Source organism: Manis pentadactyla, chromosome 9 (assembly GCF_030020395.1).
Source record: "Manis pentadactyla isolate mManPen7 chromosome 9, mManPen7.hap1, whole genome shotgun sequence".
Taxonomy (NCBI): domain Eukaryota; kingdom Metazoa; phylum Chordata; class Mammalia; order Pholidota; family Manidae; genus Manis; species Manis pentadactyla.
Window position 1 is genome coordinate 41,938,650 of NC_080027.1, and position 13,767 is coordinate 41,952,416.

At 51.9% G+C, this 13,767-nt stretch overlaps 1 protein-coding gene across 9 annotated transcripts in view; it reads left to right on the forward strand.

Annotated features, from left to right (window-relative positions):
* Positions 1-13,767, forward strand: part of NUMA1 (nuclear mitotic apparatus protein 1) — a 64,579-nt gene that overhangs the window by 42,362 nt on the left and 8,450 nt on the right. For 6 of the 9 annotated variants that reach the window (XM_036904232.2, XM_036904234.2, XM_036904231.2 and 3 more), the window contains exons 4-15: positions 2,180-2,259; positions 3,293-3,375; positions 3,928-4,008; positions 5,287-5,374; positions 6,623-6,743; positions 7,247-7,404; positions 7,643-7,760; positions 7,848-7,965; positions 8,339-8,479; positions 9,354-9,476; positions 9,583-12,978; positions 13,473-13,514. In XM_036904232.2, coding sequence (XP_036760127.2) covers positions 2,180-2,259; positions 3,293-3,375; positions 3,928-4,008; positions 5,287-5,374; positions 6,623-6,743; positions 7,247-7,404; positions 7,643-7,760; positions 7,848-7,965; positions 8,339-8,479; positions 9,354-9,476; positions 9,583-12,978; positions 13,473-13,514 — 4,549 coding nt within the window. The remainder of the gene's footprint in view (positions 1-2,179; positions 2,260-3,292; positions 3,376-3,927; positions 4,009-5,286; positions 5,375-6,622; positions 6,744-7,246; positions 7,405-7,642; positions 7,761-7,847; positions 7,966-8,338; positions 8,480-9,353; positions 9,477-9,582; positions 12,979-13,472; positions 13,515-13,767) is intronic. The other 3 variants (XM_036904235.2, XM_036904236.2, XM_036904237.2) reach the window with 2 other exon arrangements.

Below are 13,767 nucleotides of genomic sequence, written 5' to 3' on the forward strand. Positions count from 1 at the left end.
ACATCACTAAGAGAGAGGCAGCCAGATGTAATGTGCCTGGTAGGTGAAACATGCTTTTTTTTGCCTTAAGAATAGATTGCAGAGCTTTTGCTTTTGAGGAGATAGGTGCAGTTCATGTATCTGGGGGTGACGATGTGTACCCTTGGGTTTGCCACTGTCGGTTTATAACCTGGTAGGAACTTATTCATAGGAGGTGTCAAAAATTCAGTTTGCTCATTTTCCAAATTGCCTTCTAAGGTGCTGCCTGAACTTTAGACTCAGAGGTGGGGCAGGGGCACAGAGAGAGGTTAACCCTGATGTCCATCTCAGATCCTGGACAATGCAGAGCAACATCCTTTGGGAAAATAGACATTCTCAATGAATATGTTCTGGCCGTTTTTATTTCTGATGCGGTTCCTGTGGCTAACTGAGATCAGATGCCTAATTAGTTCTCAGGAAGGCAGTGGAGGATGGCGGGCTGGTGGCAGATAGCAGCTGTCAGAGTTGAACAGTGGCTTGTTCCTTGACCCCTTGGCCTTCTCTCTGAAAAAGTCAGTGGGGTCAGGTTTCCCTTTCTGTTCTTCTGGGTGTGAATAGCCTGAAGCAGAAAGGCTGCCCCATCTCTTCAGTACCTGTGAGGCTTGAATAGTACAGTCTATTGGAGGTGTGTGCCAGAAGCCTAAAGCGCTGGCATTTGTCCTACTGACATTGACCTCTGCTCTTCCTGGTAAGCAGCATCCCTCGTCTGGCAGTTGGCCCATACTGGCTGACTGACGTATGCCGTAGCACTTGCTTTCAGCTTGCACAGTTGGAGTGGTCAGTTGTAAAGGATTATATCCGTGAGTGAAGGAATTCCTGAGAAGGAAGGGGTTGTGACTAGCAGAGGTTCTGAATGGCTTCCTGCCAGAGATAAGACTTGAATGCAGTCTTAGAAGATGGGCTGGACTGCTTCAGGACCAGCGTTTTCCAAAGCATGTTCCATGAAGCTTTATTTATGCTAGGGGCTTAGTGGGAAAAAACAGGTTTTGTGGTTTAGGAAGTAATAATGCATATTATAGCCTTCTCTTCAGAAAATGTTCAGTTTGGTTTAACCAGCATTTTTCAAACATTTAACCCAAGAACCCTCTTTATATTTATCTAATGGGATATACTTAGGTGAATTACTGCTCTGTGCTGAGGTAAGAAGTCACAACGTTCCAGATTGGGGGTAGGTAGGGAAGATGGCTCTTTTGGGAGTCCGTGAGATTAGCATCTCCTGAAGACTTTTTAGGAGTCCCTAAGCACAGACCAACTGCCCAGAATGGTGCACGTGGCAGGGTTCACGTGGGAGAAGCCTTTGTAGCCACATGGGAGATGGAAGGGGTACACTTGTGCCCTTGGCTTGGATGCTGCTGTACGTTGCAAGCGGATGTCTGGCACTGCAAGGTTCTCTGGCTCTGGGGGCTGCCCAGCCCTCCAGAAAATTGGCTGAAACCTGGAGATCCAGGCTCAGAGGAGTAGGAGGTCCTTTAATCAGTATCTCCAACTGTAGTAGCCTAGATAGAGAAGTCAGCGGAACTTGAGGTGAAGATTTTTCACCTCTGAAAATGAAACTACAGTTAGGCTGAGTGGCCAGGGTTGGGGGTCTGGGCTGTGTGAGAGCTCCCCCTGCTGCCTCCCTCCTCTCATCGCTCCCTGTACTCACCATGTCCTTCCAGTTAAACATGCATATGGCCACGGCCACAGATTTAGAGTGACTGTCCCTCAGACTCTGAGGTTTAGCACCCCAGCTTCAGCCTAACATAATGAACTTTGCCTTGTCACTTCAGAGCCTTGTTCCTTACAAAGCTACATTTTCCAGGCTTCCTGACCTTTTATAATTGAATTGTTCCAGACTATTTAACCTAGCTTCCCATTAATCTGTGCTGCTGCCGTCTCCTCTTGGTCCCCTTGTCATAGAACTTTCTTATATTCCAAATAGGATGGCAGAGTACCATCTTTTCCAGAAGGACTTCTTGCCTGAGGTCCCTACTTACCCACCACATAGTTCCTTATGACTAAATGGTGTCTTGGTATCCTCTTCTGTCTCCAGCATTTTGGTCTGGTTCTCTCCGAGACTGGCTGGACCAACCTGAAGTAATGGAAACAGTAGTATGTGATGCAGTAGCAAGTAGGGAAGGGTTGCTAAGTATTCTGGTCCTAATACTTACTCTTTTTCTAGCCACAGCACTGATGAGGGGCAGCAAATCCTGCAGCAGCCGGTGCCAGAGAGACTGGACTTTGTGTGCAACTTTCTGCAGAGTAAGCACCTTTCTTACCCAGCTGAGATTGAGCTGCTTCCTCAGCTCCTGGGACATGGGAGTCTGGAGGAATCAGTTCACAGGTGTGTGGAGGAGCAAAGGCTCATGCTGCCAGTTCTGTATCACAGAAGTGAATACAGCCGGGACAGTGTCCCTGGGCCTGGTGATGCGTACACCAGTCAGGGAAGAAGAGTGTCCCTTCACTCCTAGAGCCCATCTCCAAGATCCAGGTGGAGCCAGAGGGTAGTTTTTGGGACTCATCACTGAGGGCTACTGCTTCCCTCACTGCAAAGAGATGGAAGAGAGAGAAGGATTCATGGTTCCCTCTTTCCTTTGCAAGAAAACCATTTTCCCCAGATAACTTTGAATTAATTGCTTAGTCAGTAGATGTAGGGGCAGAGGCAGATTTAGGTTCACCTCTTTGGCCCTTCTACTCACAGCTTGTGTACAGCATAGTTTCCCTGTCTATAAAAAGGAAATAATAATAATTACTCCAAAGGTTGGTAGGTAGATTAAATGAGAACATAGGCAAAGCACAGTGCTTGTCAGTTCCCCTCCCTCATACAGTCACAGACAGAGTCCTCATTTTTGACATGGGATCTATCTGCCATTTCTCCACCTGAGAGACTTATAGGAAAGGTGATAATAGATTTAGATAAAGCAAGCATAGAACGAGGTGTCCCCAGTCCTAGCTGTAGGTCCTGTGTGACCTTAGTTGGAGCCCTAGGCTCCTTCTCTGTGGTGCTGATTGGGAGTTGGTGTGTGGGTAGGTGATTGCAATGTCATGCCCCAGAGCTGCTATGAATTCCTAACCTCCTTTCTTTTGAACAATCCTTGTAGTCCTTGGACTGACCCAGGACAGAACTAACTTCAGATGGAAATATGTATGTTGGGGAGACAGGACACAAGAGTAAGGAGTCCTCCATCTCCTAACTCTACCTGAGACAGCGATTCTGCTCCTCTGAATCAGAGGGATTCTAATGATCTCAGGGATGGTCCCCAGAAGTTCACCATTTTCTACATTGTCATTACAGAAAACCAGAAACACCCCTCTTCTCCAGAGTGCCTGGTGTCAGTACAGAAGGTGATAGAGGGGTCAGAGCTGGAATTGGCCAAGGTACCTATGAATACCAGATTGGTGAGGGGCCGGGGAGGGTGGCCCTGGAGGGACCTGCAGGGCCTTCTCTTAACCCAGGAGAAGTGGAAGGCTGCTTTATTTTTGGGGTTCGTGGAGGTTAAAGGTAGGTCCAAGGCAGAGGCTAATTCAGCCCAAGGATTCTAGGAGCCCATGCTGTATGACAGAGAAGTATACCAGTACTATGGGCCTTGATGGAGACCTGGAAGGAGTCAGACCTCACCTAGCTTCTGTCATACTTTTCTGTCTAGCTCAGGCTATTTAATTCCCTTTTCTATTCCCGAGTGCTGGCCTATAGAGGGTAACCTCATACCTGGGTTCCACTGAGTCTAGAAATTGAGGTGTGCAGGAATTCTGACACCCAGCTTTTTGCACTTTGGGCATTGAGTCCTCAATCAAGTATTACCTGGTGCAGTTAAGGCCAGGCACCTAGGTGCTTTGGAAGAGTCTACAAAGTAGCCCAGAAGAGCCCAGAATGGGGAGCACTGATGAGAGACAGCCCTGCTCAGCGACTGCCTCCTGTTTGGTTTCTAGATGACCATGCTGCTCTTGTACCACTCCACCATGAGCTCCAAAAGTCCCCGAGACTGGGAACAGTTTGAATATAAGATTCAGGTAAACCCTTGTGCCTCCATCCCACCTTGCAGGCATAGCCTGCACTTCACCTCACCCCATTGTTTTTTCTTTAAGCAGTATATACTGTGCTTTTTAAAAATTATGTTATGGTAATTACAGCCATTTATTATAGAAGGTCTGGAAACTATTAAAAAAAAAAAAACAGAAGACAATAATAATTGCTAATAATCTCATTCCAAGAGATGACTGCTAACTCTTAAAGGGTATACTTCTAAGTCCTTTTTCATTTGTATATGTTTATACTGTTTGAGTAATACATAAAAATTATTCTCTCTTGATATATATGTTCCTCTGTGTGTGTATTTTTTACACAAACTGTCACTCCATTTACATTCTTTCCTCTAGTAGGAAGGATAAGTGAGAATGTCTGTCCACCATGAGTCTAGCTCAGAGTGGTTACCTCCTCTCACCTTCTCTACATGGTCCCTAAATGAAGAGAAGCTGGTGCATCTGCTTCATTATAGAGAGACTTGACCTGGTTTCCAGGACTACCTGCCATGTGGGTCCTGATGTTGGCCTTGCTTCCTGCATGAGCAGCTATCCTTTATTTCCCAGGCAGAAGTGGCTGGGATGCCACAGTGGGTAATGTAGGTAACTTGGGGGGCAGTGTCCAGAGAGCTGTGGCCTTTCATGTACTGGTAGAAATGCTTAATCATTCTATTTTATACGCACTTAGCTCATGGCTCCTCTGTGGGGTTGGGGTTGTAGTGGTGTGGGGGGATGGTTCGTTCCTTCAAATTTTTCTCTGCTCCACTCTGGTCACAGATCTGGTAGAAACAGAAGTTCTAAAGGAATAAGGAACTATAGCAGAGTTGTCTAGGAAAATCATATCAGCTCTGTAACTCTGGAATTGAGAAAAAGAAGGGAAGCTTTTTTCTGAGCTGGAGGATAAGCTTCAATGATCCCTGGAGGTAATCTTACAACAGTGCAGTTCACCTGGAAGCAGCTCTAGTAGTTCCACATAACAGCTTTCTGCCTACACTGCTTTCCTGCCTGTTCTGTTCTTTGTGGTCAGGAGTGAGGTCAGTCAGGAACTGTGTCTGAGCCCAGGTGCATCATTAGGGGAGGCGAGGGGGTGGGTGCAAGTGGGATGAACTCATCTCTAGTGGAATATTCTCAGCTGGACTTGGAGCTTCAGGTTCTGAGAGGAAGACTGAGCTCCAGCAGGCTCCTGGGGCTGGCACTGCCAGGGTTTCACCCTCTATGCCTTTAGGCCTCCCTAACACCTCAGTGATGCTACTTTTCTCTCTGCTCCAGGCTGAGTTAGCTGTCATTCTCAAATTTGTGCTGGACCATGAGGATGGGCTAAACCTGAATGAAGACCTAGAGAACTTCCTGCAGAAAGGTAAGCAGGGTCCACTCCTGAGGATCTGCTGCTACTGGGCTGGGGAGAGCTAGGATCCTGAGTTGTCGAGGACAGCAGTGGGGGTTTGCTTCTGGCCCCAACACAAGGCGGAGTTGGTTGTCAGGAAGAGTGTGTGATAGAGCATTTGACTTGTTGGCCATGTTGCTATCCTCCCAGTTCCTAGGGAGCAGCTCCGTGGTGCCTGGCAGCAGCCAAGCAGGACATTTTAAGTGGTCATGTCTACTGTTCAGTTGTTCTCCATCACTCCATATGGGCACCTTTTTTGCTTTTTATTTTTTAAACAATCACTATTCTAGGTTTAGAAGCTGGGAGTACACAGTCTAAAAAAATGTTCTTTCCCACATGAAGCTCATGTTCTAGGTGGGAAGATACATAAGCCAGCAAGAATGATAAGGAATAAGTGCTAGAACAGAGAGGTACCGAATCTGCCAGTTGTCTTGCTGAAAGTATGTTAGAGTGATGGCTCTGGTTGTCTTCTGATGAAGAAAGAAGATGCCATCTAAGGATGATAGGATCTAGACATGGGTCAGGCAAGTTCTTTTCCAGCCACTGACTTTGATATTTCTCATATTTACGTGCCTCATGAGCCCTCTAGATAGAGACGTAGGAAATGTGAGTCTAGAATGCAGGTGAGTGCTCTGAGCCAGATTATGGGTTTGCAGGTCAGTGTGTGGATGATCTTGAAGCCAGGAGCACTGTAGGCAGAGCAAGGAGGCCCCAGAATTCTAGGGGCTTAGAGGGTGGGTGGAGGAGGGAGAAGCAGATATGGAAACTAAGAGAAGGTGTTCAGAGGTAGGAGAGCCATGTGAAGGTGGTCATGGCAACTAAGGAAAGGGGAGGTTTTGAGAAAGAGGTCAGTGACTCTGTCCTGAGAGGTTGTTGGGACTGAGAGAAGATCCTGCTCAGAAGGTTCCCAAGCTGCCTCTGCAGTGTTGGCTTGAGAGCAAAGCATGGGTACTTGGCCCAGTGACTGAGCATGGAGAACCCTCACTCCACTGTGCTCTCCTTGAGTGCTGATGATATGTGCAAACAGAGCCCCTTGCTTGATTTGGCTTAGGGACACTGACCCCTGGATAATCCAGACACCAGGTTTCAGGTTCTGCCGAGCGGCATTCCTCTGGAGCTTACCTATAAGTGTCTGTGGATTCACTCCCACTAACGCAAGATGCAAATCTGTTGACCTTTACTGACTTCTATGTGGTTTTTTTGTCTGCTTCTCCCCCACAGCTCCTGTCCCTTCCACCTGTTCCAGCACCATCTCTGAAGAGCCCTCCCCACCCAGCCACAGGGCAAAGAGGGAAGTTCGCTTCTTAGAACTGCAGAAGGTTGCCTCTTGCAGTGGGAACAGGTAGGTGCTAGGCCTCTTCTGGGATGGGGCCAGAACATCCAGTCCTCAAATCCTTGCATTCCACAGGCTAAGCTGTTGACCAGCCTTTTACCTCTTCAGAGAGTGCTTGGAGTATCCTATAGATCTGGGGTGTCCTCACCTGCCCCACAACTAACTGGGGGAATTGGCTGGAGTCTGTCTTTGGCAGAAGGCCTCCCTCAAAGGCTGTTCCCTGTTTATTGAATTTCTCTCTTCCTTGGAGACTACGTTAAAGTCTTTCAGTGCAGCTCTTCAGGGGCAAGGAGAATGCATCATTTTTTTCTTTCTTTTTTGACAAATTAAGGCTTGAGAGGGAGAAGAAAAGTTCTATCAAGGTTATGTCATGAGGCATGAGGTCAGCACTGCAGTCAGAACCATGTGTCTGGCCTCTCAGCCAGTGCTCCCATCACAGAGCCCTGTCATGCCGTTCGCTTCAGCCCTGCGTCTTGGCTCTGACAAGGCACGTGGGCCGTCTCCTTCCTCAGCTTCTTCTCAGGTTCTCCACCCTCCCCCATGGGCGACATCCTGCAGACTCCACAATTCCAGATGAGACGACTAAAGAAGCAGCTTGCAGATGAGAGAAACAATAGAGATGAACTGGAGCTGGAGTTGGCTGAGAACCGCAAGCTCCTCACAGAGAAGGGTAGGTGCCTGGCCCACTGGCATGTGAACTGGCAGCATTTGGGATTTTCATCCAGGGCAGCACTGGGTTTGTCTGAGCAGTGGCCCCTCTGCCTCTCGTGCTGTGGCCCTGTCAGGCCAACTTCTTGCAAGCTGGTTCTGTCCTTGCTGCCATCCTCCCTTCCCTTAGACTGGATGTCTCCTCTCTCCTCTTGGTTCTGTGCTGACTCTCCTTTCTTCTTGCCCCTTGTCTGGGGCAGATGCACAGATAGCCATGATGCAGCAGCGCATTGATCGGCTGGCTCTGCTGAACGAGAAGCAGGCAGCCAGCCCGCTGGAGCCTAGGGAGCTTGAGGAGCTCCGGGGCAAGAATGAGAGGTATAGTCTCCCTGCCTTCCCAGCTCCTGTCCCACACTCATGGGTTAGGGGGATACACTCTTTTCTCACTGCTCCCCTCCCTCTCAGCCTCACCCTGAGGCTTCATGAAACTCTGAAGCAGTGCCAGGACCTGAAGACTGAGAAGAGCCAGATGGATCGCAAAATTAACCAGCTTTCTGAGGAGAATGGGGACCTTTCCTTTAAGGTGAGTGTTTGGTGGTGTGTGTGGGGGTGGTGCTCTGGTCCCGCTTGGCACCCCTTGCAGCTGAGTTGGTCTGGACGATTCCCCAAGATAGGGTTATAGAAGAATGTCCCAGCACCTGCCCTGTGCTTCAGTCTGTCATGAGACCTGTGTACTTTGCCCCTTTCCTCATCCTGTAATTGGCTGCTTTCAGGCACTGGGTTGTGGCCCCACATTTTGATTTGTAGTTTTGAGTTAGAGATGTGATTAATTGTGATTGGTTTGAGGAAGGCTGGGAGGATACTCAGAAGCATCTCCCACTGGAGATCAGGGAGCAAACGGAGTGGTGGCGCCAGTTCTGACCCTGGGGGATGGGGATCCCCCTTGTCTGTCTCAGCTGCGGGAGTTTGCCAGTCACCTGCAGCAACTACAGGGTGCCCTCAATGAACTGACAGAGGAGCACAGCAAGGCCACTCAGGAGTGGGTGGCAAAGCAGGCCCATCTGGAGGAGGACCTCGGCACAGCCCTGCAGGACAAGGTAGCCCCCTGCTTTGGGGAATAAGGGCCATAATTGTAACCACATGGTGAGAGCTGAATTCCATTTACTGCTGTATTCTTTGGGCCTTTGGGAGTTTAGCTACTTTTCTTCAAGGTGTAATAGTGTGCTGAAATGGCAGACTGTGGGCTTAAGTCCAGTACACCTTTGAATCCTGTCTCTGCTGTTTACACGGTGCGGCTCTTGGACATGTTACTTGACCTCCTCTCTAAGCAGCCTATCCTTAAGATGGGAAAAGTAAGGAGCAGCTGCTGCATTGTAAGACACTGTGTGGTACAAAGTAAGCTCTCAGTGAATTAGTTACTAGTACTAAAATCTCAGCTCTGCCACTTACTAATCATGTAGCCCTGGGGCAAGACACTTAACATCTGAGATTGAGATTCCTGCTCTGTAAAAGAGGGATAGTAACAGCTGCCTCCTGTATCTGTTGGGTGGATGAGGGATCAGAGAAGCACCCAAGCAGTCCAGCCCAGAGCGGTTGGCTGGGGAGGGTATGTGTTGTGGCCACCTTCCCTCTTGATTCCCAGACAGGCAGAGGGTATTTTTAAGCTAGTGGGTGTTAGGATAATCTGGGAGCAATGACTTGTCTGAGGATGGGTAGGGTATACAGTAAGGAAATTTGAAATAAACTCAGTGGCCTTGCAGAAGACATTAGTAGGTCACATTACTTAATCCAGTCCTGGAATTAGGCTAGAAAGTCACATCCCTCATTGTTCCAGGTCCATGTTTTCTGAGTATTTCCCTAGGTCAGGGCAAAAGGAGATCTTGGTAACAAGGTGATAGGGTCTCATGTTTTGTTAAACATTCAGTCTGATGCCTGTTCCACCTTTGTTCACACATGGCTTTTCACTCCTAGAAATGCCTTAAAGAGAAGAATGAAATCCTTCAGGGGAAACTTTCACAGCTGGAAGAACATTTGGCCCAGCTGCAGGAGAACCCACCCCAGGAGAAGGGCGAGGTGCTGGGGGACGTCTTGCAGGTAGGAATGTGCTGTGCCACATGTGGGTTTCTGGTGATTCTCAGTTCTGGAGGGGCCATGGTGGCTGAGGAGGCATGCTGATCTGGATTTATCTCTGCCTCACCAGCTGGAAACCCTGAAGCAAGAGGCGGCTACTCTTGTTGCAGACAACACCCAGCTCCAAGCCAGGGTGAAGGCATTGGAGACCGAGCAGGGCCAACGTGAAGCCAAGCTGCTTGCTGAGCAGGGCCACTTTGAAGAAGAAAAGCAGCAGCTGGCTGGCCTGATTGCCAAGCTTCAAAGCTCCCTGACCAATCTTAGCCAGGCTAAGGAAGAGCTGGAGCAGGCCTCCCAGGCTCAGGGGGCCCAGTTGTCTGCCCAGGTGGCCACGCTGACCTCTGAGCTTACCACCCTCAATGCCACTCTTCAGCAGCAGGATCAAGAACTGGCCAGCCTGAAGCAACAGGCCAAAAAGGAGCAGGCCCAGCTAACCCAGACCCTCCAGCAGCAAGAACAGGCTTCACAGGGCCTCCGCCACCAGGTGGAGCAGCTGAGCAGCCGCCTGAAGCAGAAGGAGCAGCAGTTGGAGGAGGCCACCAAGGAGCGGGAGGCAACCAGGCAAGACCATGCCCAGCGACTGGCCACTGCTGTGGAGGAGCGGGAGGCCTCCTTAAGGGAGAAGAATTTAGCCCTGAGGCAGCTGGAGGCTTTGGAGAAGGAGAAGTCTGCCAAGCTAGAGGGCCTGCAGCAGCAACTTCAGGCTGCTAATGAAGCCCGGGCCAGTGCCCAGACCTCAGTGACACAGGCCCAGCGAGAGAAGGCAGAGCTGAGCCAAAAGGTGGAGGAACTCCATGCCTGTGTTGAGGCAGCCCATCAGGCGCAGTGTGAGACCCAGGCTCAGGTAGCAGAGCTAAAGACCAAGCTGAGGTCTGAGCAACAAAAAGCAACCGACAGAGAAAAGGTTGTCCAGGAGACAGGCCAGCTCCAGGAGCGGGTCCGGGCCCTTGAAGAGTCCTTGAAGATCAGTAAGGGCAGCCTTGAAGAGGAAAAGCGCAGGGCTGCAGATGCCCTAGTAGAGCAGAAGCGTCGTATCTCCCAGCTGGAAGCAGAGACCCGGAGCCTGCTAGAGCAGCATAAGCAGGGACAGAAGGAGCTGGAAGAAGAGAAGGCTGGGCGCAAGGGGCTGGAGACCCGGTTACGGCAGCTTGGGGAGGCCCATCAGGCTGAGTTGGCAGCCCTGCGGCGGGAGCTGGCAGAGGCAATTGCCTCCCAGCGGGAGGCTGAGAGTGAATGTGAGCAGCTTGCCAAGGAGGTGGCTGCCTGGCGTGAACGGTACGAGGATAGTCAGCAAGAGGAGGCACAGTATGGCGCCATGTTCCAGGAACAGCTGATGACCCTGAAGGAGGAATGTGAGAAGGCTCGCCAGGAGTTGCAAGAGGCAAAGGAGAAGGTGGCAGGCATAGAGGCCCATAGTGAGCTCCAGATAGGTCGGCAGCAGAGTGAGCTAGCTCAGCTCCATGCCAACCTGGCTAGAGCCCTCCAGCAGGTCCAGGAGAAGGAGGTCAGGGCCCAGAAGCTTGCAGATGACCTCTCCACCCTGCAGGAGAAGATGGCTGCCACCAGCAAGGAGGTGGCCCGCCTGGAGGCCTTGGTGCGCAAGGCAGGTGAGCAGCAGGAAACAGCCTCTCATGAGCTACTAAAGGAGCCCCCAAAGGCAGGAGACAGAGAGTCAGAGTGGCTGGAAGAGCAGCAAGGACGCCAGTTCTGTAGCACACAGGCTGCACTGCAAGCCATGGAGCGTGAGGCAGAACAAATGGGCAGTGAGCTGGAGAGGCTGCGGGCTGCGCTGATGGAGAGCCAGGGGCAGCAGCAGGAGGAGCGGGGTCAGCAGGAGCAGGAGGTGGCGCGGCTGACCCAGGAACGGGGCCGGGCCCAAGCTGATCTTGCCATGGAGAAGGCTGCCAAGGCAGAGCTTGAGATGCGGCTGCAGAATGCCCTCAATGAGCAACGCGTGGAGTTTGCTACTCTGCAAGAGGCACTGGCCCACGCCTTGATGGAAAAAGAAGGGAAGGATCAGGAGCTGGCCAAACTTCGAGGGCAGGAGGCAGCCCAGAGAACAGAGCTAGGGGAGCTTCGGCAAACCATGGAGCAACTGAAGGGACAGCTGGCCAAGAAAGAAGAGCGCCAGCAGTCAGTAGGGCTGGCCAGTGCAGAAGATGCTTCTGGGTCAGGAGCCCAGTCTCATGCTGCCGGAAAGACTGAATGCAAAGGCCCTGAGCTGGAGGCTCTGCGGGCAGAGATGGGCAAGCTGGAGCAGCAGTGCCGAGAGCATCAGGAAAAGACCTCCAGCCTGGAGCGCAGCCTGGAGTCTGAGCGTGCTTCCCACGCTGAGCAGGCCACTGCTCTGGAGGCTTTGAGGGGCCAGTTGGAGGAGAAGGCCAAGGAGCTGGGGCGTGGTCAGGACACATTAGCCTCAGCCCAGAGGGAGCTGGCTGCCCTCCATGCCAAGGCCCAAGACCACAGCAAGGCTGAGGATGAGTGGAAGGCCCAGGTGGCCCGGAGCCAGCAGGAGGCTGAGAGAAAAAACAGCCTCATCAGCAGCCTGGAGGAAGAGGTGTCCATCCTTAACCGCCAGGTCCTGGAGAAGGAGGGCGAGAGCAAAGAGTTGAAGCGGCTTGTAGTAGCTGAGTCGGAGAAGAGTCAGAAGCTGGAAGAGAGGCTGCGCCTGCTCCAGGTAGAGACAGCTAGCAGCAGTGCCAGAGCAGCGGAACGCAGCTCTGCTCTGCGGGAGGAGGTACAGACCCTCCGGGAGGAGGCAGAGAAACAGCGGGTGGCTTCGGAGAGCCTGCGGCAGGAGCTAGCCTCGCAGGCAGAGCGAGCGGAGGAGCTGGGCCAAGAGTTAAAGGCATGGCAGGAGAAGTTTTTCCAGAAGGAGCAGGCCCTGTCTGCCTTGCAGCTGGAGCACACCAGCACACAGGCCCTGGTGAGTGAACTGCTGCCCGCCAAGCACCTGTGCCAGCAGCTGCAGGCTGAGCAGGCAGCTGCTGAGAAACACCATCGTGAGGAGCTGGAGCAAAGCAAGCAGGCAGCTGGTGGGCTGCGGGCAGAGCTGATGCGGGCCCAGCGGGAGCTTGGGGAGCTGGTGCCCCTGCGGCAGAAGGTGGCAGAGCAAGAACGGGCAGCCCAGCAGCTGCGAGCAGAGAAGGCCAGCTATGCAGAACAGCTGAGCATGCTGAAGAAGGCTCATGGCCTGCTGGCAGAGGAGAACCGGGGGCTGGGTGAGCAAGCCAACCTTGGCCGGCAGTTTCTGGAAGTGGAGCTGGACCAGGCCCGGGAGAAGTATGGCCAAGAGGTGGCAGCTGTGCGTGCTGACGCTGAGGCCCGTCTGGCTGAGATGCAGCGGGAAGCCCAGAGCACGTCCCGGGAGCTAGAGGTAATGACTGCCAAGTATGAGGGTGCCAAGGTCAAGGTCCTGGAGGAGAGGCAGCGGTTCCAGGAAGAAAGGCAGAAACTCACTGCCCAGGTAAGACACCTAGCTCAACCACACCCCCAATGATCAGACCTGAGAGTTGCATTGGCCGTCCACATTCCTCTAGCTCCCACAGCATTGTAGGGTGTCTTGTATGCCCTCACTCTCTGGGTGGCTGAGGAAGGGGGTTGCTGAGGAAGAGAGGTGGCTGGTAGAGTTCAAGTCTCTTGCCTCCTATTGTCCTGAAGAAAATATCAGTAGCCTCCTCATCGCTGAAGGCTCTGTCCCTGGAGAGGCAGGCTGTGAAGGCCATCAGCCCATTCTGGAGAGACACATCGTGAGGAGGCACACCTGCTGTGGGGGTTCCAAGAGCCACTGGGAATTAGAATGAGCTAAACTGGCATTTTTAAAAATACTGGTTCTTTGGGGGAAAGTCTGGTTCTTTGGGGGAAAGTATCATAGCCTCAGTGAGGTCAGCCTGGAAGTGGGGCAGGTGTCTCTTTGGCTCCTGTCTCAGTCTGTCTCCATTGCTCCTCCCCCATGCACAGGTGGAGCAGCTAGAGGTATTTCAGAGAGAGCAAACTAAGCAGGTAATGCCTGGGGTCCTCGCTAAATGCTGGCTGCTTAAGCGGTGACCAGTCTCGGTGCATGACCCTGGTTGCAGCTTGCCTCTGCCAGCTCCTGCTGTGAACTGTTTGTGAAGGGGGCAGGGTCAAGTCATGGAGTCCAGGTCCAGGCTGCCCAGGAGTGTGGTGTGCTGGGCCCGCTCTTGGGCCTCATCCCACCCATCCCAGGTCGGCCTCCCCGCTTTCTGCACTTACTTCCTGTCATCTGTCTCTCAGG